Here is a 25,387-nt window from a genome sequence, read left to right as displayed (position 1 = left end):
AGAATTATATGCTAGGTTGTAAGTGCTATTCTGAGTTTGAATGGTTGGCACAGTAGAGGACTTCGTGTCGGGCCGTATCAAACAAGTCACAAGACTGATGACAGACACAAAAAAACTTTCTCGATAAATATAGTTAAATATTATTCGTGGGATGGTTCTGCATCATGGGCTGCAACTGGGAGTAGCGGGTGTCCATACAGGATGAATAGCAGCTAACTGCAGCTGCTGGCTGGCTTTCGCCGCTGGTTACCACGCTGCTGCAGCAGACAGCAGCAGGCGGCAGACAGCAGATGTATTGGTTTCCGGCGGCGCCGCGGCGTGCAAATTGTCACCCGAGATGGGCGGGTCTGCTAGCCGTGTGTCAACAGGTGCGTCACACGTGGCCAGACATTCAGCAGGCCGCTGACCGTGGCTTCCACTCAGCCGGCACACACAACGACTTCTGATGTAGCTGTGCACATATTTATTATTATATTCTACTTGGGTCTACGGTAGACTATGCACGAGGGTATCTCAAAAAGTAATTTCCACGTTATTGCGGCAGGTCAAGTAATTTTCGTTGTATCTTCTTTCGCTGGCGCCATTGTCCCGCATCTTTGCGCAGGGTCGACACAGTTAAATCGTATTTGGCATGGTTAATTTTTAAGGGGTGGCCGGATGCACTTTCCGCCGCCACCCCATATCCCCCAGGACAGAATTAGTGTACCCCAACTGTCTGTGTCTAGTGTAAACCATGAAATAGTGCGGACGTGTTTCAAATGACTGCGAGGCGTGTAACTGAGGTGGGACGTGGGGACCAGCCCGGTATTCACCTAGTGGGATGTGGAAAACCGCCTAAGAACCACATTAAGGCTGGCCGGCACACCGGTCCTCGTCATCAATCCGCCGGGCGGATTCGACTCGGGGGCCAGCGCGCCTTCCCGAGTCCAGGAAGCGTGCATTAGCGCTCTCGGCTATCCTGGCGGGTTAAGTAATTTTCGTTGTATGCTGGACATCATTTGAAAGTGCTTTTCAATCTAGTCGTCAAGTCCCTGTAAAAGACGATCGCAGCGTTATACCGGCAGTTCAATTCCTCGACGTTAGAAATCTGCTTCGTGGTCACGAAGTCATCGAGAACCGCTGTGTATACGTCCTTACCGTCGGAATATCTGCGACTGCTGCGAATCAGTTCCTCTACGGCCTGGACATTGTCATCTATTAGAATTATATATTAATACCTTCAGCTGTTGACGGGCGTTGATATATATCAACGTGGATAGGTAAAAATGTGTCCCCCGACCCGGACCCGAACCTGGGATCTCCTGCTTATATGACAGACGCTCTATCCATCTGAGCCACCGAGGGCACAGAGGATAGTGCGACTGCAGGGACTATCTCGCTCACGATTTCTGCGAGACCCATGTTCTCACCTTATATGTCCACACACTACGTTCGAAGTGTCCCTACCCAACACACTCATTACTCGTGGAAGACATTCTTACCAAGTCCCTTAAGAGTCCAGGTCATATGTGTGCACCCGCACAGAAGAAGAAAGTCATAGCCGGTATTACCAGAACTATATCTTTATATGGATATGGTGTCTTTTCTTTCAGATATGTCCGAAAGAGCAGACACCATATCCATGGTCGATGCAAATGGCCTTCCTTCCCGATCAGCACCGCGCACGTCTGTGCGGCCTTGGTCGCGTTATTGGCGCAACTGGAAGTGACAATGCATTTTGTCCACATACTGGAGCAATTTCAGGATGAATCTCTGTGCAATTTAGATGTTTCGTCCGCAAGAATCGTACTGTCCTGCGTACTTCAACTTTGGCGTTCGTTTCCAGCTGCCGCGTCGTTCCACATGTGTAGCTCATCGGCCATCTTCTGATAAGATGTCAACAACAATATAACCTTGCAGCAGCTGAAAAGAAAACTGTTAATCTCTAGCAACAAGAACTGACAGAAACGTATGATAAATACATGAATAAATATCCTCAGAAGAATAGAAACACACTGTATCGTAAAAAAAGGAAAGTCACTCTCATTCCACCAACGGCCTTGTTCTGAGGACGGAGGAGCGGACAGAGCTTCAGGGGACTCTCTTGCCCATAGGGTGGGAATCTGTCCCTAAAATTCGAAAATATTGGGAATGACCATCAGTATGAGAATGCAGAAGGTAATGGAAACCACTACATCAAAGACAGTGTATATCCACAGGACATGTGGCCTGTAATGGAGGAAGTGTCGAGATAGTCCCTCAAATGGCAAAAAGTTTCCGGACTAATCTCTCATTCGGATCTCCGGGAGGGGACTGCCAAGGAGTTGGTGACCATTAAAAAAACACTGAGTGACCAACGAAAGGATAAAGTTCTACGAATTGGGCGTGGTATGTCTGAAGCTTGAACTTAGAAAATTTGAAAAGGGAAATGCTAAGGCTCAGTCTAGGTATAGTGGGGGTCGATGATGTGAAACGGAAAGAAGACTAGGGTTCCTGGTCAGGTGAGTATAGGGTAATATCAACATCCACTGAAAATAGTGCAACGGAGTAGGCTTCGTTTGAATAAGAAGGTAAGATAGAGAGGGTGTACTGTGAACAGTTCAGTGATAGTGTTGTACTCTTCAGAATGGACTGAAAACCAACACCGACAACGATAGTTTGGGCATACATGCGACGTCTCGAGCAGAATATGAAGAAACAGAAGATATGTGAGGATATTCAAAGCGTAATTCATGACGTAAATGGAGATGAAAATCTAACAATCATGATGGATTATTATGCGGTTATACGGGAAGGAATAGAAGGAAGGGATACGTGAGATTTGAGGGTAAAAACTATAGTGGAAGACAGAGATTGGAATATATCCAACAAATAAGGACGTAGGGTGCACGTGCTACGATGATAAGATGCCCAGAGGAGAGGAATGCGTTGTGGACCGCACCAAACCAGTCAGAAGGCTGATCGCTCTAAAAACAAAGAAAGGAAAAACGACGCCCAAGACATGACTGATCCACATCACTGCTGAACCCGTGCTTGAGACGTGCATTGGTACCTGGCATCTCTGTGCGACGGTTGTCAGGAGTCAGACAAATCCGGCTCTCGTCGGTATCATGGACCCATGTTCCATTCCAAAAAATGCCATTTCTTCGCGCGGATTCTGCTTTCATCCGTAATGGACGCCGAGAGGCAAATTGATTGCGTGCAGACGGTTCTCTACTGTTTGTGCCTTTGTAGCTATGAAGGGGATACAGGAAGTAAGTTATACAAGTCATCAAACGTCAAGATCATTCCGCAGAATATTGTCAGTATAGAGTTTCTTGCAACACTATTCTGCTGCGGTACCGATAACATATGAATCTCAGTGTTGCGAGTGAAATAGCGTGGCAACTGGAAACATACTCAAAAGTTGAGGTATGCTGGACAGTACAATTCCTGTGGGAAAAATTGCACACAGGTTCGCCTTGAAATTCTGGCGGTTTATTGACCAAATGGAACGTCCCTTCCAACCGTAGTGAAGTGGTACCAACAATTTGACCAAGGCCGTTCACACCGCCACAGCCGACGATATCCACTCACCGAGTGACTACCGCGGGGTTGCTCAGCACATGTGTTTCTTAATATACAGTGGCCATTCCATCGTCTAAGGTCGTTTGCAGTATTGGAAATTGTGCTCACCCTGGGTTGTGCCATCACTGCCATATGCACATGAAGGTGCAAGCTTTATAGCCAGAGAGAACAACAGGAGTGGAAAATTAAGCAATGCCATTGTCCTCCTGCATGATAATATAACACTACAAACGGCGCGTAGAACGCAAGCCTCGCCTCAAAGTTTTCGATGGGATGTTTGGAAGCATCCGATATACTGTCCACACCTTGCACCATGCGATTTCTACTTTTCGGCAAGCTGAAATAATATCTGCGGGAAAGAGATACTTCAATGATGAAGACGTTCACACAGCGGTTCCCGAATGGGTCCTTTATCAAGGGCAGTTTCTATCAAGACACAAGGAAATCACTGATATGAGGTGCTAGTGGGCATTAACTGAAATCAATGGGAAATCTGAAAAGTTGTGCCACACTGGGATTCGAACCTGGGAATCGGCTTACTAGATAGATGTGCTGACCACTGCGCCATCTGGACACAGTGGTCGTCGCGACTGCACGGCCTACCCTACCTAGCACGACTCCCAACAGACCCAAATTCTAAGGTTATCCACACGCCACAGATGTAGTGTCCCTTGTCCATTATCTTCATTACTCGTTGCAGTTCTCCGATTCCCGTAAGAGTTTGAGTGTGCTCTGCATCTACACATCATTGGCTGTCCTCACCTTAATTATGCATCGTTTTAGATCAATGGGGAAATTTGAAAATTTTTGCTGGACAGTGAGGCATGTTAGTGTAGATTGTGCAGTTGTGAAGACCGCTGTATCCGGATGCGACGGTGGTCAGCACATCTGTCTAGTAAGCAGGAGACCCGGGTTCGAATCCTGGTCCGGTACAACAGCTTTCCCCATTGATTTAAATCAATGCCCATTAGAAGCTAACGTCAGTCATGTATTTGTGTCTTGATTCATGATCGCTGCAGAATCAAAATGTGTCTATTCTTCCGGACATTTCCGAAGGAAATGACATTATATATATATATATATATATATATATATATATATATATATATATATGTATATATAGTAATTCTGTCATCGAGGAACTGAACGGTTGGTAGAACTGATCGTTTTTTTTTTTTTTTTTTAACAGAGATTTGGTGTCTATGTTGAAAAATAGTGTCAGTTTGAAGTCTAGTGTGACAGTCAGCAAAGGTTACTTGGCCAGCCACAATAAAGTGTAATTTTTTGAAATCCGCTCATACCTCCAAAAGTGCTGTGTGGAGTTGTATTGCATTCTCCTCGGGGTACCAATCACCCACAATTCATAGCTAGCGCTCTTCAACCGGCGTTGTAACCGTGAGAGTCAGTTCTTCAATGATTTATGACTCACGATAGCGACTGAATATTCAAATGAAGTCTGTGGGCTGCACTTAATTCGGTGGAGAAGTGACAGTACTGGCAATCCTTGTTGAAAGTTAGGAATGATCCTTCGATGCATGCTGACAAACTGGACAACGTACGCAAGTCGCGATGTTTCGTTCACAACCGGAGACAGATTCCACTCTACTGAACTACTAGATTGCTAGTTTACATTTTCCTCCATTACTCAGGGTTCTGAACGTAGTGATTTCCTTATCCTTAATTTACTGACTACATTGCTGTCGCCAGTGAAAGTGAGGAAGAGTTGCAGGACCAGGTGAATGGATGAACAGTTATTTGAGCACACACTGTGGACTGAGAGTAAACGGAAGGACTGAAGCGCCTAGAACCGCACGGCCACAACGGCCGGCCTAGAAATGTCACAACAATCTATACAGAGGAGAGAGCGGATACGTGAAAAGAGTTAATTGAAGGCCTCTATGAGGGGGAAGACTTGTATGATGGCATGATCTAACAAGAAACAGGAGTCGATATAGAAGAGATAAGGTATACAACGTTAGAACCAGAATTTAAAACAGTTTTGGAAGACTTACAGTAAGAACGAATAAGGCAGAAGCGATGGATAACATTCCATTAGAGTTTCAAGAATCATTAAGGTAAGTGGCAGGAAAACCATTACTGAAGTTGATGTGTAGAATGTATGAGTCGGGCGACATACTACCTCACTTCCGCCAGCCGCGGTGGCCGAGTGCTTCTAGGCGCTTCAATCTGGAACTGCGCGACCACTACAGTCGCAGGTTCGAATCCTGCCTCGGGCATGGATGTGTGTGATGTCCTTAGGTTAGTTAGGTTTAAGTAGTTCTAAGTTCTAGGGGACTGATGACCTCAGGTGTTAAAAGTCCCACAGTGCTCAGAGCCACTTTTTTGGCAGGACGTCTGTTAAGACATCACGAAGTATCTTCCATGATACTAGAAGGAGCTGCAGAGTCTAAAAACTTTAGAGGAAGGCAGAGAGCGGAATACATCCAGCAAACAACTGAGGACGTAGTTTGCAAGTGCTGTTCTGCGATGAAGAGGTTGGCACAGGAAAGGAACTCGTGGAGGGTTGCATCAAACCAGCCAGAAGACCGATGACTCGAAAAAAAGTGTTCCTGTGTGAAAAATTTCGCGTTAAGTTTCAACATGTCGAACTGAACCATTCCCTTGTCTATCCGAACGTCCATTGACTTCACTTACCTTCGCTAAGTTCGCGCGGACGCCAGATGTAATGGTCCTGCATTTATTGCCAGCAGCATTACTTCCTTTCGAGTTTGCAACCAGTTATCATTGACAGGTCGTCTCTGCACCTTGCAAGTTAGTATCTTCTTACCAGTATTCTTACGCCGTATTACATGGCTGCGACTAGTACGTCATTGTTCAGTGTGTCGTAACCCGACGTGGGTTGCAACATACTTAGAAACTCACGCTCATGTCGGACGAGTCATGGGATTTAAGGTCATCTGTTTCTTGGTACACGAGCGGCTGAGTAAAGGAGTGAAACGGCGGCAGGGTCAAGCTGAGGTCGTTTACGTCTCTATGGCTGGAGACAGCATAGAAAGACTCGGATGCTAGGCTAATAAGGTAGATATGGCGATGATAGGAAAATGAGACTTTGTGTTGACCAACTAGTAAGCATTTTTTTTGCTTCTTCACGTGTTTGCAATGAACACGCAGAAGAGCATAGACACAAGTTTATAGCTGTACTAAGTATAAAACATAGAGGCTTACTAGAGTCTCCAATAAATTACCAGAACAAAAAACTATACCGTTATTAAGATTGGGGTTTACACAGGAGTGTACGGTACTGCAAACCACGAACCATGGAAGCACCAGATTCTGTTACTATAATCGAACCGTTAAGTTCATGTACTTGACAGAATGGATGAGACATACAGACATAGGTATATGTAGACAAATGTGCAGTGGAAACCAAGGGCCTCTGCGTAGGCATCTGGGACTATTTGCTTACAGATGGGAAGTGACTGCCCCGTTTTTTTACCTACAGTTCGCAATCAGCGGTTTCTTAATGCGTATGAGCTCTTAATGGACTCACGGAAGAGGCTTGCACTGTCACGCCTCTACCTAAGTTACAAGTCTTGCATTTAATATTCATACTCAGATGATTTTTCTTTTTTTATGTTCAGTCTTTCACGATTTCGGTCATTACACCTCCCACATCGCGAGAAGATTTGTCCTCAAATCTTAGACACTAATTTTACAGTTCTTTTTTATACAAGTTACATTTGTGTGCACATATACACTGATCGGACAGAACATTAGGACCATTTGCTTAATAGTCGGTATGTCCACCTTTGGCAATGATGACAGCGCCGACACGTCGAAAGTAATGAGGTCTTGATAGGTCACTGGAGGGAGTTTGCACGACATCTGCTCACAGAAATCACCTAATTCCGGGGAGGACGGCGATCTCTGACGCCACGTTGAATCACATCCCAGATGTGTCCGACTGGGTTCAGATCTGGCTAGTTGGGGGACCAGCACATCAATTGGAACTCAACATTGCGTTTCTCGAACCACTCCATTACACTCCAGGCCTTGTGGAGTGGCGCGCTTTCTTGATAAAACATGCCACCGCCCTCGGGAAACACGATCGTCACGAAGGGGTGTATGTACTTTGCAACCAGTGTACGATACTTCTTGACCGTCATGGTGCCTTGCACTGCACCCATGGATGTCCACGTGAATGTTCCCCGGAGCACAATGGAGCTGCCACCAACTTGTCTCCGTTCCGCAGTACAGGTGTAAAGGAGCTGTTCCCAATGGAAGCCGACGCATTCGCGTCCATTCATCGGCATGACGAAGAAGATACCTGAGTTCATCAGACCATGCAACGCTCTGCCACTGCACCAACGTCGAGCACCGATGGTCACACCCATTTCAGTTGTTGTTGCCGATGTCGTGGTATTAACTTTGGTACATGCATGGATCTTCCGCTGGGCGATTTGTTAGGAGTGTTCGGTCCTCTGTGTGTTCAGACACACTTGCACTCTACCCAGCAATAAAGTCTGGTGTTAGTTTCGCCACGGTTCGCCGCCAGTCCTGTTTGACCAGTTCTCCCAGACTACAACGTCCATATCTGCAATGACGGGCGGCCGCCCAATACCACGATGTCTGGACGTGGATCCACCTTGGTTTTGCCACGTGTTGAAGGCTCTTACCACAACACTATTTAACAAATAAAAAATAAAATAATAATAATAATAATTTGTAATGATAATAATAAATTGTAATAACAATAATAATTGTTTGTTTGATTTGTTTGGATAAGTATTTGAGATTAAAATTTACGCCGTGAATTTATCGAGTTCTCACGTCCGAAGATGTACGGAACGTAGCCAGGGCTCATTATATCTTTTTTGTAGACAAAGTCTGATATCTGACCTCAGCTTCAATCACGAAAATGGAGTGACTAAAACTACTAAAACAAAGAAAAGCATACGATTAAATAAAACATATATTCATTTTAACCTATACATTACGATATAAGTGACACTTACGTAAAATTCTAAGTAAATAATTGCAGATAATTCACAAATGAGAGCGACTTATTAATTCTGCGCCTCTTTTCTGCTAATAAATATCAATATGGCTAACCGTGGAGCCGCACAAAATATTATGTCCTTCTAGGACAACGAATGACATGAGTGTAATGCCTACTGGCTGTGACAAGAGAGCGGTGTTAACTGCTTTATCTTGCATTCTCTTGTCTTAAAAAATCGATACATATAATCTAAGTTAACTAAATTAAATATTGTCTGTGCTCGGGTGCAAATGGTTCCTTAAAACCGACGAGTCGTGCAGGTTCACAGTCTGTCCTCGGTCAAACTCAGATAGCTCGCCCTGGCCATTCTACACACGGACAGCACGCTCACTAATCCTAAACGCACCGTGCGTTCACATGACGAGCACTCATTCCTCGCCAGGTGACGCTGTTGTCGCCTGGACAAGATGATATCGATAGTAGGTCGGTGGTCATAATATTCTGGCTGATCAGTATACATACATACATGCAAATACAGGCACTTGGGTTTCTTTTTTCTTTTAACATATGACCCTACTTACAAATATTTTTAGATTGATACAATTAATATGTCAGTGTCACACCAATGTGTAAAATAAGTAATCACCTCTTCTCCACCCTTCATCTGTGATACTGCGTATCTAGTGACGAAACACTGGTGTTAGGAGTAGTTTCACTTATGGTGTGCACATGTCATAACATTTTCCCACGAGCTGGATCACAATTCGCAAGAACGTGGTGGTTACACTTCTCTTATTTCTACTTCCCACTCCAGATGCTGCGTCTGAGGTGTCTAATCAGCCCATTATGGTTACGAGAATGGTGGTGGTGGTTACTAACGCATAGACGGAAATACAGATTTTCCAAGCGAAGTCTCAGCCTCTGCTATTATTTAATCTTATTTTCTAACCCATTCATATGCTGCCCTGTCCCTCCTGCTTGCTGCTGCTGCCACGTTTAGTATAATAGAGGCAAAGTGCCCGGCGGTGTGTCTGTCTCTGAGGACCGATCGCAATGTTTCCCTGACATAATCCTTTTATATACGTAAGACACTCCTAATCAGCTTGGAATTTTGACTTTTTTCCCTTTATATTACAGAATACACTAATTAGAGTTTGTCACAACCTCACAAATCTGAAGTTAAACGAACGCCGTTAATCTGTTCGCATGTACTGCTACGAACTTCTTATTCGTTAACTACAGTACTGCATTTGATCCTGGAGTCCTTACGACACTAGGAAGTCCTCTCCACAGGCGGACTGTCCTCTTCTCACACTTTCCTCATGCAACAGTATCTTGTCTCCCGCCTTGAATTCCTTGGGGTTATTCTTCTCTTTACATTAGTTATTTAAACTATTGGCCACCTGATACATTTGGTGCACCCCTTCCTTTAGTTTCACAATTGACACGTTTGACAGTTCGCATTAGAGAGTGACGCGATGGTCTGGTACTGCTTCGAGATCACCCTGAGAGCCACCTATGTGGTCTACCAAAAGGGCGAATAATGGTTTCAATGGCGAATTAATTTTTCCTGCGCCGATCTCACTGTATAGAACTATTCTTGCTGTCGCTGAACGGTACAGGGACGAATAGACTGACATTAACGACGTCTAATGGTTGACAGAATGTCGTGACTTTGCCCTTCTCGTGCAGCGAAACAGTCAATCGCTCGGCCACCGTGTGACTGTCGCGGTCCCAGGAGACAGCGTCGGAGGCGGCATAGCGTGGCTAATGGAGAATTCCTGTCCGCCGTGTATTCACCAAGGTCGGTGACGACTCACGGACCTTTTGCCTCATCGATCCCAACAGGTGGACTGTCTGCAGCGACGCAGGGGCAAGGTCTGTGTCTGCTTCTGCTCACTCGTGCTGTAACTGTGTCACCTAGGCTTTAACTCTCCCCTCCATTGCGATATTCGTAGTACATTAAAATATCAAGTAGCAAAGCGTACAGTATTGAGTAGTGATGTTTGTTGCTTATCCAGATTTCGGTCACTGTGATGCCATTTTCAGTACTAAAAAATATGTGATGAACAAGTTACAATAAGTGAAATGTATGTTTTATTGAATGTACAGTTGCTTAAAGTCAGTCATAAAATAAATACATGTAAACGCAAGTTAAAGCATTAAAACACTTGCATATGCACATATTCCGAAATGGACTATTCATGTCAGATGAGACCACTGTTTATAAATCCCCAAACACCTGGTTTCAATGTACGCTATACCAATCTAAAGAGTCCTTGCATGTATGATGCATTGACAACATTCATTAACTTTATTTCATCCTAAAAATTCGTATTTTTGTCACATTTTTTGTTATTAAAGACATTTAAAAAACTTATGTACGTAAAACAAAAAAAGTGGTTGTCACTAAAAGCTGGGACTGGTGTTCTGTAATTGTACGTGGTGGTAACTGCGTGGACCAGTCAGTGGCGTCAGTTACTGCTGCATATTTTGCAATTCAACGTAATTTAAAAAATACAAAACATCTTGTTAAAATTCCTAAGTTATTAAAATTTTATTAAAACCGTGGTATACACCAAGTACAGTTAAAGAAATCGGATTAGGCGAGAATGGTGTTAAAATTCGTTGTACCTGTCCGCAGCATGTCGAAAGGGTAGGAATCCTACTGCTTTAAAATGTCCTCTCTTCTGAGTTTCCTATATAAATTCTTTATAATTTACCTAGTTTGGTGTTAAAACAGTCGTAAGCCATAAATAGTTTTCCTTCCATCATTTAGTAGGGTTTGTCAGCGAGAAAAGGTTAACAATTATGTGTAAAGTTTGTTGCAAGTCGATAAGTTTTCTCATTCTCAAATATAGATTAATAAAGTCTGATAAGTCACGTCTTACGGGCCATGCTTCTTTTTCACCCCACCCCAACCCCCACTCACACTAGTTCTAACACCACGGCGATTGTACAAAGTTTGGTAGATCGGTCCAGTGGATTGGGAGATGTGGAATACACACACAAACACACACACACACACACACACACACACACACACACATACATACATACATTTTTGTAATATCCATGGAATTTAAAAAATTCTGTTCATAAACTATTGCTCAGTGTTGCTAATTTGTTTGACCTTCAGGCTCTGCCCAAATCCACTTGGTCGTACGATGAGGCTGTGTAATTGTGTGCCAGCAAGCCACCTCAGTAACAATAGGTAGGAGATTGTCTTGTTGACACATTTATGTCGGACGCCAAAGGAATTTCTGTTGATCCATTATGGAGGATGGATTTGGTGAATGCAACACGGATAATGAAGGTTACATAATTTTATGAGAATATTTTTGCGTCAGATGGATTTCCCCATTCCTAGCTGTGATGTTCGAAATGGGGATTCGCTTCAGGTAATCTAACAAATATTTATCACAATTTACGAATTGCTTAATGCCTAGACAATGAGTACTTTTCACCTGGTGTATACTCCTTTCTTAAGTACGCTATAAAGACAAGTCGTTGCTTAACGTTGTTACCAATACCCTTTCGAACAATTTACTTCAGATTTTCACATGATACTCATATGGACGTTCGAAAATACATAGGCAAAATACACTCCTGGAAATGGAAAAAAGAACACATTGACACCGGTGTGTCAGACCCACCATACTTGCTCTGGACACTGCGAGAGGGCTGTACAAGCAATGATCACACGCAGGGCACAGCGGACACACCAGGAACCGCGGTGTTGGCCGTCGAATGGCGCTAGCTGCGCAGCATTTGTGCCCCGCCGCCGTCAGTGTCAGCCAGTTTGCCGTGGCATACGGAGCTCCATCGCAGTCTTTAACACTGGTAGCATGCCGCGACAGCGTGGACGTGAACCGTATGTGCAGTTGACGGACTTTGAGCGAGGGCGTATAGTGGGCATGCGGGAGGCCGGGTGGACGTACCGCCGAATTGCTCAACATGTGGGGCGTGAGGTCTCCGCAGTACATCGATGTTGTCGCCAGTGGCCGGCGGAAGGTGCACGTGCCCGTCGACCTGGGACCGGACTGCAGCGACGCACGGATGCACGCCAAGACCGTAGGATCCTACGCAGTGCCGTAGGGGACCGCACCGCCACTTCCCAGCAAATTAGGGACACTGTTGCTCCTGGGGTATCGGCGAGGACCATTCGCAACCGTCTCCATGAAGCTGGGCTACGGTCCCGCACACCGTTAGGCCGTCTTCCGCTCACGCCCCAACATCGTGCAGCCCGCCTCCAGCGGTGTCGCGACAGGCGTGAATGGAGGGACGAATGGAGACGTGTCGTCTTCAGTGATGAGATTCGCTTCTGCCTTGGTGCCAATGATGGTCGTATGCGTGTTTGGCGCCGTGCAGGTGAGCGCCACAATCAGGACTGCATACGACCGAGGCACACAGGGCCAACACCCGGCATCATGGTGTGGGGAGCGATCTCCTACACTGGCCGTACACCACTGGTGATCGTCGAGGGGACACTGAATAGTGCACGGTACATCCAAACCGTCATCGAACCCATCGTTCTACCATTCCTAGACCGGCAAGGGAACTTGCTGTTCCAACAGGACAATGCACGTCCGCATGTATCCCGTGCCACCCAACGTGCTCTAGAAGGTGTAAGTCAACTACCCTGGCCAGCAAGATCTCCGGATCTGTCCCCCATTGAGCATGTTTGGGACTGGATGAAGCGTCGTCTCACGCGGTCTGCACGTCCAGCACGAACGCTGGTCCAACTGAGGCGCCAGGTGGAAATGGCATGGCAAGCCGTTCCACAGGACTACATCCAGCATCTCTACGATCGTCTCCATGGGAGAATAGCAGCCTGCTTTGCTGCGAAAGGTGGATATACACTGTACTAGTGCCGACATTGTGCATGCTCTGTTGCCTGTGTCTATGTGCCTGTGGTTCTGTCAGTGTGATCATGTGATGTATCTGACCCCAGGAATGTGTCAATAAAGTTTCCCCTTCCTGGGACAATGAATTCACGGTGTTCTTATTTCAATTTCCAGGAGTGTATTTGTAATATATATTTTTACGATATTCTGATAAACATTTGGAAGGAAATAGATACATATTTTTAACATACTTAAATATATGTCTGATGTATAAAGAGGATAGTTGTTGGCAAAAATCTCGAAAAGTTGTTGATTGATGTACTTCAGATTTTTATACGGTACTCTAACGAAAATTCGTACAGACACAGGCCACATTTTGTATAATTTGTATGGTATATAAATATACGTATGTAACAGATAAAAGGGAAACGTTGTTTGCAAGAATTTCGAAAAGTTCTTGACCAATTTACCTCAAATTTTTACACGATATCCTAGTACACAGTGTGATTGCAACAGGCTACATATTTTTGACATATATAAATATAGTCTAATATATAAAGAGGGTACATTGTAAACAAAAATCTCGAAAAGTTCTTGTCCGATTTATTTAAGATTTTTAAACAATACGCTAATAAACATCCAGATGATTATAGGCTATTTTTTTTCAGCGCCGATGTACAGGAAGAAAATGACGTACTGTGATAATGTGCGGTTTCGTTTCCTTTCTCTTAATCAGTTTTAACTACGATAGCAGGAGATGTAAGTAACTACACAAATTGTTTCTCCCATATACATAATCTTTCTCATTACATGTAATTTTAAACAAAAATGGTATTTGTTTCATTTATTCCCCGCTGTCGGTTCTACAGAAAATAGGAAAGTTTTATTCGTGGCTTATCGGCTTATACACAACTGGACATTAAAATTGCTACACCAAGAAGAAATGCAGATAATAAACGGGTAGTCATTGAACAAATATACTAGAACTGACATGTGATTACACTTTCACGCAATTTAGGTGCATAGATCCTGAGAAATCAGTACCCAGAACAACCACCTCTAGCCGTAATAACGGCCTTGATACGACTGGGCCTTGATACGCCTGGGCATTGAGTCAAACAGAGCTTGGATGTCGTGTACAGGTACAGCTGCCCATGCAGCTTCAACACGATACCACAGTTCATCAAGAGTACTGACTAGCGTATTGTGACGAGACTTGCTTGGCCACCATTGACCAGACGTTTTCATTTGGTGAGAGATCTGGAGAATGTGCTGGCTAGGGCGGCAGTCGAACATTTTCTGTATCCAGAAAGGCCCATACATGACCTGCAACATGCGTTCGTGCATTATCCTGCTGAAATGTAGGGTTTCGCAGGGATCGAATGAAGGGTAGAGCCACGGGTGGTAACACATCTGAAATGTAACGTCCACTGTTCAAAGTGCCGTCAATGCGAACAAGAGGTGACCGAGACGTGTAACCAATGGCACCTCATACTATCACGCCGGGTGATACGCCAGTATGGCGATGACGAATACACGCTTTCAATGTGCGTTCACCGCGATGTCGCCAAACACGGATGCGACCATCATGATGCTATAAGCAGAACCTGGATTCATCCGAAAAAATTACGTTTTGCCATTCGTGCACCCAGGTTCGTCGTTGAGTACACCATCACAGGCGCTCCTGTCTGTGATGCAGCGTCAAGGGTAACCGCAGCCATGTTCTCCGAGCTGATAGTCCACACTGCTGCAAACGTCGTCGAACTGTTCGTGCAGATGGTTGTTATCTTGCAAACGTCCCCATCTGTTGACTCAGGGATCGAGACGTGGCTGCACGATCCGTTACAGCCATGCGGATAAGATGCCTGTCATTTCGACTGCTAGTGATACGAGGCCGTTGGGATCCAGCACAGCGATCCGTATTACCATCCTGAACCCACCGATTCCATATTATGCTAACAGTCATTGGACCTCGACCTACGCGAGCAGCAATGTCGCGATACAATAAACCGCAATCTCGATAGGCTACAATCCGACCTTTATCAAAGTCGGAAACCTGATGGTACGCATTTCCCCTCCTTACACGAGGCATCACAACAACGTTTCACCAGGCAACGCCGGTCAACTGCTGTTTGTGTATGAGAAATCGGTTGGAAACTTTCCTCATGCCAGCACGTTGTAGGTGTCGCCACCGGCGCCAACCTTGTGTGAATGCTCTGAAAAGCTAATCATTTGCGTATCACAGGACCTTCTTCCTGTCGGTTAAATTTCGCGTCTGTAGCACGTCATCTTTGTGGTGTTACAATTTTAATGGCCAGTAGTGTAATTATAACACTATTATGGAATCTGAATCGTTCGAAACTTTGTGGTTCTACCTATTCGCAGATTAAAAATTTGCGAAATATACTGTCAATGAAGCTACTATCCTCTCAAGTCCAATGGTCCCAGCTGATTTACCTATTTAAGTGATGTCATTTCGCAGTCAAGCTTTCGTCGTCGACGAGCAATGAAAGACCTAATATAGTTCCAAAGAGGGGAGATTTTGGGGGCCCGATTAGCTGGAGGATCAGTAACCAAGACAGCCAATATACTGAATGTTCAAGAGCAACTGTTTCAACAGCCGTGATAGCCTACACAAAACATGGAAAGACATCATCGTGTAAACGAAATAGTGGGCGCAAATCTAAACTAAATGACAGAGATCGTCGTACGCTAACACGAATTGTGTCAAAACAACACAAAATACGGCTGCTAAAGTGACTGCAGAGCTCAATAGGCATCTTCGAGACCCAATATCTATCGAAACTGTCCACCGAGAACTCAATAAAGCGAATATTCGAAGACGAGCTGCTATACCGAAACCATTAGTGACGACATCCAACGCAAAGAAGCCGAAACATGGTGTCAGGAGCATAAATCCTAGACGCTGATGACTGGAAACATCTCATATGGTCAGACGAGTCAACGGTTTCGTTATTTCCAACGACGGGCCGGGTTTACGCCTGGAGAATGTTAAAATAAGCCTACAATCCTGATTACTTGATCCCAATTGTTAAGCTTGGAGGTGGAAGTGTGATGGTGTCGGCAGCCATATCATGGTATTCTGCTGGTCCCATCATTACTCTCAAGGCCGTGTTATAGGCAAAGATTATGTGAACATTTTAGGTGATGTTGTTCCCTAACACTGATGCCATATTTCAGCACGATAATGCACCTATTCACACAGCCAGGACAGTACAATCGTGGTATGAGAAGCATGCAGCTGAACTGCAGCGTCTTCCCTGGCCAGCACAGACTTGAACATTATCGAACCCTTCTGGGTGGTATTGGAGCGCAGACTCCGGAGCAGGTTTCCGCCTCCCTCGCCACTACAGGAGTTAGAAGAGGTTCTGATTAAAGAGTGGCATAACATTCCACTGGAGATTATACTATCATTATATGCCAGTCTTCCAAAAAGAATCGCTGCTGCATTACAGGCAAATGGTGGTGCAACCCCTTATTAATAAACATTTCTCAAGTAAGTACAGGTGTTCACATTATTTTATCTACGCCTTGTAGATCCAAAGCCCGTACATATACAGGATGGTCCATTGATAGTGACCGGGCCAAATATCTCACGAAATAAGCGTCAACCAAAAAACTACAAAGAACGAAACTTATCTAGCTTGAAGGGGGAAACCAGATGGCGCTAAGGTTGTCCCGCTAGATGGCGCTGCCATAGGTCAAACGGATATCAAATGCGTTATATTACAAAAACAGCATATTAATTAAACATAGTGGGACGAAAAGATGAGAGTTAAAGTTGAGATTAAAAGTTTTGAGAGAAAAAAAAGACCTTTAATATTTTGCCATTGACGTTGTGTTGTTAGAGACGGAAAAGGACTTACATCAGTTGAACGAAACTGATAGTATCGTGAAACGACGTTGTAAGATGAACATCAATGAAAGTAAAACCAGGGTAATGGAATGTAGTTGAAATAAATCATATAAACCTGGGGGGCATGGGGGGGAGGGTGTTAGGTTAGGAAATGAGGCACTGGAAGTAGTAGACGAATTTTATCAGCCGCCTATGTAACGAGTATGTAAATGGAGACTAGGAATAGCAATAAAAACTTATCCGAGAACGAAATAATAACATCGAATACTAATGCAAAAATTGGGAACTTTTCTTCTGGTAGTGTTATATGATGCATAGACTTCCATGAAAGTCAATGTAAGTGATGAATAACACAGACAAAGACAGAAGGCTTTGAAACATCAAGCTGCAGAAGAAGGATGAAGATTAGGTGGGTGCAGTACGTAAATAATAAAGAGAGACCGAAACTAATTTGACTGGACACATCATGAGGCATCAAAGAATATTTAGCTTTGTAATGAAGGACAGTGTGTGAGGGAAAAACTGTGGACGGGGACAGGGGTCTTACTACATTAAGCAGGTTTAGTTTTATGCAGAGATGAAGAGGCTTGTACATTATAAGCTAACGTAACGAGCTGCTTCATACCAGACTTCGGAATGAAATCAATAACCACAACAACAACAACAATAACATCTGGGGAGGGAGTAGCTATTTCAGATGCGTTTGATAATTCCTGACTGCATGTTTAAATGCATGCAAGCTCTCGATAGCACACAAAAAGTTAAGGAATTTAGTGCGTACCTTTTCAATTACATATCGATTTCCTGTGGACCCTGTACGGAGACGAGCGTTCGCGAAGTCTGGCAGACAAGCTATCTAGTGTGATATCATAAGTTCGTTGTGGGGCCAGTTTTTCTCGTCACCCTCGAACCGAGACAGCGTGACGTCACAGCTGTCTGTCTGCGTTCTGCGTCTGGTCGTGGGGGATGATGCGGCCTCTCGTGGCGCGCGCCTTTTAGTGAAGTAATAAAAAGTCTCGATGGGCTCCCTGCAGCGAGTAATGACGCCAGCGCTCTAGATGAAAGCCGCAGCTGCCAAGTAAATCGGCCATTCTTTACCATTCTCTCCGTTTTGTTGTTCCGAGAAACGCCTTTCCACGACTGACAGGCTAATTATTTCACAATTCCAGGGAATCAAAGTGCCCAAGTACTACAGCTTCATTTTCACATTTTCATTAACCAGATTACTTATACTTCACTAGCTTCGTCAAAATCTAAAGTGGCTCTCAAAAAGTAGCAGGACACGTGTTGTGCTAAAATTATATTGATGTCACTTCTGTTTTTGTAGCTCTGAGATCGACTGCAACCACTCAGACTAGTTATCCATAACGGTGATGACTTTGCTGTTTAGCGTTCTCCCACATAAATCTTTCACGCATTTCTAGAAACGATTGTGAGTGATTGGAGTAGAAGTTTCAGCTTCACCAAATGCTCTGGGAAACAATGTGGCCTTAGGATGCATTATATAACTTCTTCGGTTTTTAGCGTCGGAGATGTGAACCTTTACAGAAATTTACCAAAATGAGGTCCTCAATGTTATACCTGTCGATTTCTCGTACATCCCGTATCAAGCTGTAGAAAATGACAGTTCAACATCCTTCACAAAAGAAACATGGCGGCAGTTACCCTTTCCTTGCTGCACAACTTAATCACAGCCACAGTTTACCATTTTTCTGACGATCAGGACCTGTCTAGACTAAGTCCACGGCAGGCGAATGTCGTAGACTCTGAAGGACACCCCCGTGCTATACCCTGGGCGCGTTCACGTATAGTTCACATAGGGACGCAAATGAATCAGTGGGAAAGAAGAAATGCCAGTTTCTGCACTATAAGAGAAGAAAAGAGTGTGTAACTTCAACGTCGAATAGATGGCACATTCCTAAACCCTATGGCGTGCAATACAATGCAACATGCAGTACTGTAGTTTCGAAATATGCACCCGTTTGGCAATGCTTAATGTTGGATCTTGCCATAATTTGTTAGGTGTGTCATGACTTGACTCGAATTTGCACCTGAAGATGCAGTTAAGAGTACTGTGAAACCGGTAGTCCCTAATAGTAACAGGATTTTCCAGTGTCTAAGAATAAAAGGATTTTACAGCTGAAGCGGTTTTGTTTCCCAACGTCTTAGTTCAGTCCACGGCTATTAAGTCCGTTCTACGAACTAGTTTGCAATCTGATGGTGGTTTGTGAAGGTTTTTTACATTCACATCGCCAAATATTGCCCGTGGGTTAAACTTACCATCCCCCCCCCCCTACCCCACACCAAAAATAAAAATGGTTCAAATGGCTCTGAGCACTATGGGACTCAACTGCTGTGGTTTTCAGTCCCCTAGAACTTAGAACTACTTAAACGTAACTAACCTAAGGACATTACACACATCCATGCCCGAGGCAGGATTCGAACCTGCGAGCGTATCAGTCGCACGGTTCCGGACTGCGCGCCTAGAACCGCGAGACCAACGCGGCCGGCCACCAAAAATAAATTAGCCTCCAAAGCACATTTGGTTCAGCGTTTATTTTACCAGTTAGCATTAAGAAATAGAAGACATGAAAATAATGTATCGGTTAATTTGCGTGATGAAATGTAAAGTTTTCAAAGAAGAAAGAAAGGTCTAAATATTACGCAAAGTTTCTTAAGGTTTTCTGTTTTCCATTTTAAGAAGTGACAATATTTTGAGTTATTTTTGCAGATAATACTACTGACGTGAAGTTACCTTTTTAGGTATTAAATTTCTATAACTTAAAAAAAAATTGGATAACGAGCGTTTGAGATTAGTTTCTTGTACTTCTTGGCAAATTTAGTTGTCGCGGTGCAGCGCAAATCACACAACTGAAAAACTGCAATTTTAGAATTTTGCCCCCTATTGGATAGATTTCTGTTGACATCCACGAGTCTATTGTTTCAGTTCATAGGTCCTTTGTAAAATATATCCTAAAATTTTATGTAGTAGAAATTAGTTCTGATGAAACAAAACACACATATTCGGCCACTACATTATTTACTTTCGAATCACAAGAATATACAAACTGCCATATACCAACAGTTCAGCACAGATTTCCAACATAATACAATACAAATTATAACAGTCTTTAGGCGAATATCAAAGCTTTTTATGTAATATACACACTGAAGCCCCAAAGAAACTGGTATAGGTATGCGTATTAAAATACAGAGATATGTAAAGAGGGAGAACACGGCTTTGCTGTCAGCAACGCCTGTATAAAACATCAAGTGTCTGGCGCAGTTGTTAGATCGATTACAGCTGCTACAATGGCAGGTTATCAAGATTTAACTGAGTTCAACACAGTGTTACAGTGGGCGCACGAGTGATGGGACACATCGTCTGCGAGGTAGCAATGAAGTAGGGATTTTCCCGTACGGCTAGCAGTCTTCCTGTGAAGAGGAATGCCCTTTTTGTCAGAGCTAGTCTGCTTTTTATGTCCTCCTTGCTCCGTCCGTCATGGGTTATTTTGCTGCCTAGACAGCAGAATTCCTTAACATCATCTACTTCTTGATCACCGGTGATCATGTTTAGTTTGTCACAGTTCTCATTTCTGCTACTTCTCGTTACTTTCATCTTCTCGATTTATTCTCAATCAATATTCTGTACTCATTAAACTGTTCATTCCACGTAAGAGATCCCGTAATTTTTCTTCACTATCACTGAGGGTAGCAATGTCGTTTAGCGAATCTTAACATTGATGTACTTTCACCTTGAATTCTGATCCATCTCTTGACTCTTTGTTTTATTTCTGACATCGCCGCTTCGATGTGTTGATTGAACAGCAGGGGCGAAAGTCTACTCTGCTGCCTTTATCTTTCCCAAAACCAAACTGATCGTCATCTAACAGACCTTCAGATTTCTTTTCATTCTTCTGTATGTTATTCTTGTCCGATACGTGGATGCATGGGATGTTAAGCTGATACTGCGATGATTCTTCCACTCATCGGCATTATTTTCAAGAACTGCCGCAGCGGTACTAACATGTAAACACAGTGTTTGCTTCACATCCGTCCCTTCAATTTTTGTGTTAATATGTAAAACGTTAGTTACAGATCCTCCTCTGCACTCAATAGTTTTGCCATGTACCAGAGACTCCAATTTCACGGGTAATAAATAATTAAATTATCAAGTGCGAAGTTTTACGAAGCTAAATTATATGGCATGTGAACGTACCTACCTTAAAGATCATTTGTTGTGACTGGTAGAAAAGCGCCATAGGCACTGTATTCAATTCTGAACTATATTTGGGCCTAGTTCCTTTACAATATTATGAAAGTCGAATGGTTTTGGAACGTCAGTATATTTCGAGTGACCGAGTGCATTATTTTCTGGATCATTTCACGTTTATTATTCATCTACAATGATACTACACTGAAGCGACAAAGAAACTGGTAAAGGTATGCGTATTCAAATGCGGAGATATGTTAACAGGCAGAACACGACGCTGTAGACTTCAACACCTTTATCAGACAAGTGTCTGGCGCAGTTGTTAGATCGGTTACCGCTGATACAATCGCAGGTTGTCAAGATTTAGGTGAGTCTGAACGTGGTGTTATAGTCGGCGCATGAGCGATGGGACACAGCATTTCAGAGATAGCGATGAAGTGGGGATTTTCCCGTACGACCATTTCACGAGTGTACCGTGAATATCAGGAAACCCGTAAAACATCAAATCTCCAACATCACTGGGGCCAGAAAAATATCCTGCTTGAACGGGACCAACGACGACTCAAGAGAATCCTTCATCGTGACTGAAGTGCAGTCCTTCCGCAAATTGCTGCAGATGTCAGTGCTGGGCCATCAACAACTGTCAGCGTGCGAACCATTCAACGAAACATTATCGATATGGGCTTTCGGAGCCGAAAGCTCACTCGCGTAGCCGTGATGACTGCACGACGCGCCTGTCAACACCGACATATACTATTGTAGACTGGAAACAAGTTGCCTGGTGGAACGAGTCACGTTCCAAATTGTATCGAGCGGATGGACGTGTATGGGTTTGGAGACAATCTCATAAAACCATGGACCCTGCATGTCAGCAGGGGACTGTTCAAGCTGGTGGAGGCTCTGTAATGGCGTGGGGTGTGTGCAGTTGGTGTGATATGGGACCCCTGATACGTCTAGACACGACTCTGAGAGGTGACACGTACGTAAGCATGCTTTCAGATCACCTGCATCCATTCCTGTCTGTTGTGCATTCCGACGCAACAGGGCAATTACAGCAGGATAACGTGATACCCCACACGTTCAGAATTGCTACTGAGTGGCTCCAGGAACACGCTTCTGAGTTCAAACACTTCCTCTGGCCACCAATCTCCCCAGACATAAACATTATTGAGCAAATCTGGGATGTCTTGCAACGTGCTGTTCAGAAGAGATCTCCACCACCTCGTACTCTTACGGACTTATGAACAGCCGTGCAGGATTCATGGTGTTAATTCCCTCCAACACTACTTCATATATTAGTCAAGTCCATGCCTAGTCATGTTGCGGTACTTCTGCGTGCTCGCAGAGGCCCTACACGATATTAGGCAAGTGTACCAAATTTTTTGGTTCTTCAGTGTAACTCCACTCATCACTGCCTGAACATCTTCATAAGGGTTCTTATGGCCATGTGAAGGACTTGTTGATACAACATACGCAATTGTCTGTTGGTCAGGTATAAGACGGTGATGAAGATTTGCCCGACTTGCGGAAAGTGTCTGCACGTCTCCAGTGGCCAGTTCGCGCTCGATTCATAGTTGTCCAAAGTTCCTGAGGCTCATCAAATACGGAGGCTTTCTCCTGGAAGAAGGGCAGTTTTAAGCCGTGTGGAGGACAATTTTGCTGTCAGCAGCGTAGCCATTAATCACTGAAATTGACTTTACCTTCATCAAGTGTCCTGGCTGTGGCAGCAATGGGATGTCATGATGGTAATCTTTCTGATACACAGAGAATATAGCATACAGTACTGGAAGGCCATGTTTATCAACAATCTCTCGATATTCACGTAGTAGCACACTCTTTTGTGTGATGCTAGAAGGTGGACTGTGACTCAACATAGGTAGCCAGTGTGTGGGAGAAGATCGTATTGACTCACTAACAATTCGCAAGGATTAGTTTGAAATGTGGTAGGGGCTTTCGCAAGTCTTTTTTTGATTTAATTTGAGGAAGATTCAATATTTGGAGGCTGATAAGGGAGTAGAATCCAACAGTAGTGTTCTGTTTAACATCTATCGGATCACAGTGAATTTACATACTGAGCTGTTCCTAGCTTCATTTCCTTTCGTTTAATACGGTGCTGGAGTCTCATGTTGTCTGAGTGCTTTCTGTTTACGTGCGAAGGCACAGCGCACGTTGGACTTGGGACAGGCAGGGCATTGAAAACAGCGTAAAAAGCGGCATTTTACTTTCAGCCCAAGCCAGAAACTCAGGTGCTTGTTTCGACGGAAGTCGGGAAGCCGGGGACACTGAGAGGTGTAGCAGACCGTTGTGCTCTTTACAACTGGGGCCTGACCAGCGACCGAACTGAGGACGGGAGGTGACTCTAGCAGCAAGAGAGTAGTGCTTTCTCGTGTTTTGCAAAAGAGCCTTCTGAAGATAAGCATTTTTCGGTTTTCAAATGAAACTCGATTTCTCGAAAATGCTGGCCCAGCCTTGTGAGCAGCTCTATAAGTTCAGAAGACCTGTGATCCAAGGATACGGTTGCTGGATCTGAAAACACGCTATTCGTAAATTTGTCAGTGACGTAACAGAAATGTAGGTGTAGAAGTCCATTGTGTAATGTGACTGGGATTTTCCAGCGTACTGTCTTGGCAGCATTTTGTGTACTTGAAGGCGGCCGTGTATGCATTTTTCCATTATTGTCAGGCATGTAACGTTTGGCGGAAAGAAATAGTCAGGTTAAGATTCTGTAAATATAATAAAAAGTCAGTGGTCGGATGCGAAGGAGAGTGGATGGGAGTCAGTGGCTGGATGCAAAAGGAGCGGATAAGGGTACATGGCCAGACCCGTTAGTGAGTGCATCTTTTGCGGTCATTTGGAGATGTGGAACTGTGTGAATTGTGAGATATCAGCCATGTACAGTTGGAACAGGCAGGATACGCATCTTAGCAGGCCAGCGGGGTCCATATTTGTACGACGTGTGGCACTTGACCTCTACTGCAGAACCATTTGCACGACAGTGGGGCCCTGTGCGGCTATCACAGAATAATTACTGTGAGAATAATTAGCAGCACTGGCATGACAAGAGATTTTATTCCTCTGCGTTTGCGAAAATCAATACGATCAACTGTTTCAGATTCAGGGATGCTGTGGTGAATGTCTGGCCGACAGTCAATGATATTCATTGGAGCTGACAAGATTCGAGGGTAAATTTGAGTCCACCATTAGCATCAGTAGGGCATTTTCTCGTTGGTTCGAATAACGCTACAAATCAACATATCTTTCGGAGTTTGCATGAAGATTTTGTAAAGCATTTCACAGTCCATATGTAATCTTTGTTAATAATTATTCTTTTATAGAATAATTTTTTCTTATTAATAGGGAGATGGTTTCTGATAAACACCTACCACTCATATTAAATAATTGATCTGTGCACACCTCCGCTTTAGAATCTATAGCTAGGATCTTTAATAGTTTGCATTATCCATTAAAGCTGTGCACACTCATTTATAGCTTAACTTTTAAAAGTGCATCTGGCTCAGAATTTGTTTTCTGGGTCAGGGTTGTTGTGTCTAGATAAGACAGCCTAGACACAATGAGAGGAAGCCGAAAGGCACGCGCTAAGCTAAAGCAGGATGGCGTGAGGTCTGAAACAGGATACGTAATGAACGCTATAAAGAAAAGTACGTAGCTGCTGGAATACTTAACTTTAATCCATCCTTTTGGTACATCTGGAGATTGTGGCGATACAAGTGAGACTCCTTAGATACATGCAATGTTACTAATGGCGCCTTGCTAGGTCGTAGCCATTGACTTAGCTGAAGGCTATTCTACCTATCTGCTCTGCAAATGAGCGAGGCTTCGTCAGTGTGCATCGCTAGCTACGTCGTCCGTACAACTGGGGCGAGTGCTAGTCCGTATCTCGAGACCTGCCTTGTGGTGGCGCTCGGTCTGCGATCACACAGTGG

General features: G+C 44.1%; 1 protein-coding gene across 1 annotated transcript in view; it reads right to left on the bottom strand.

Annotated features, from left to right (window-relative positions):
* Positions 1 to 246: 246 nt before the first annotated feature.
* Positions 247 to 25,387, bottom strand: part of LOC124593928 — a 30,375-nt gene continuing 5,234 nt past the window's right edge. The window contains exon 4 of the mRNA XM_047132278.1: positions 247 to 451. Coding sequence (XP_046988234.1) covers positions 247 to 451 — 205 coding nt within the window. The remainder of the gene's footprint in view (positions 452 to 25,387) is intronic.

The sequence above is a fragment of the Schistocerca americana genome, chromosome 2 (genome assembly GCF_021461395.2).
Source record: "Schistocerca americana isolate TAMUIC-IGC-003095 chromosome 2, iqSchAmer2.1, whole genome shotgun sequence".
NCBI classification, from domain to species: Eukaryota; Metazoa; Arthropoda; class Insecta; order Orthoptera; family Acrididae; genus Schistocerca; species Schistocerca americana.
The sequence above is the reverse complement of the archived record's forward strand: the minus strand, read 5'-3'. Positions and strand labels throughout refer to the sequence as shown.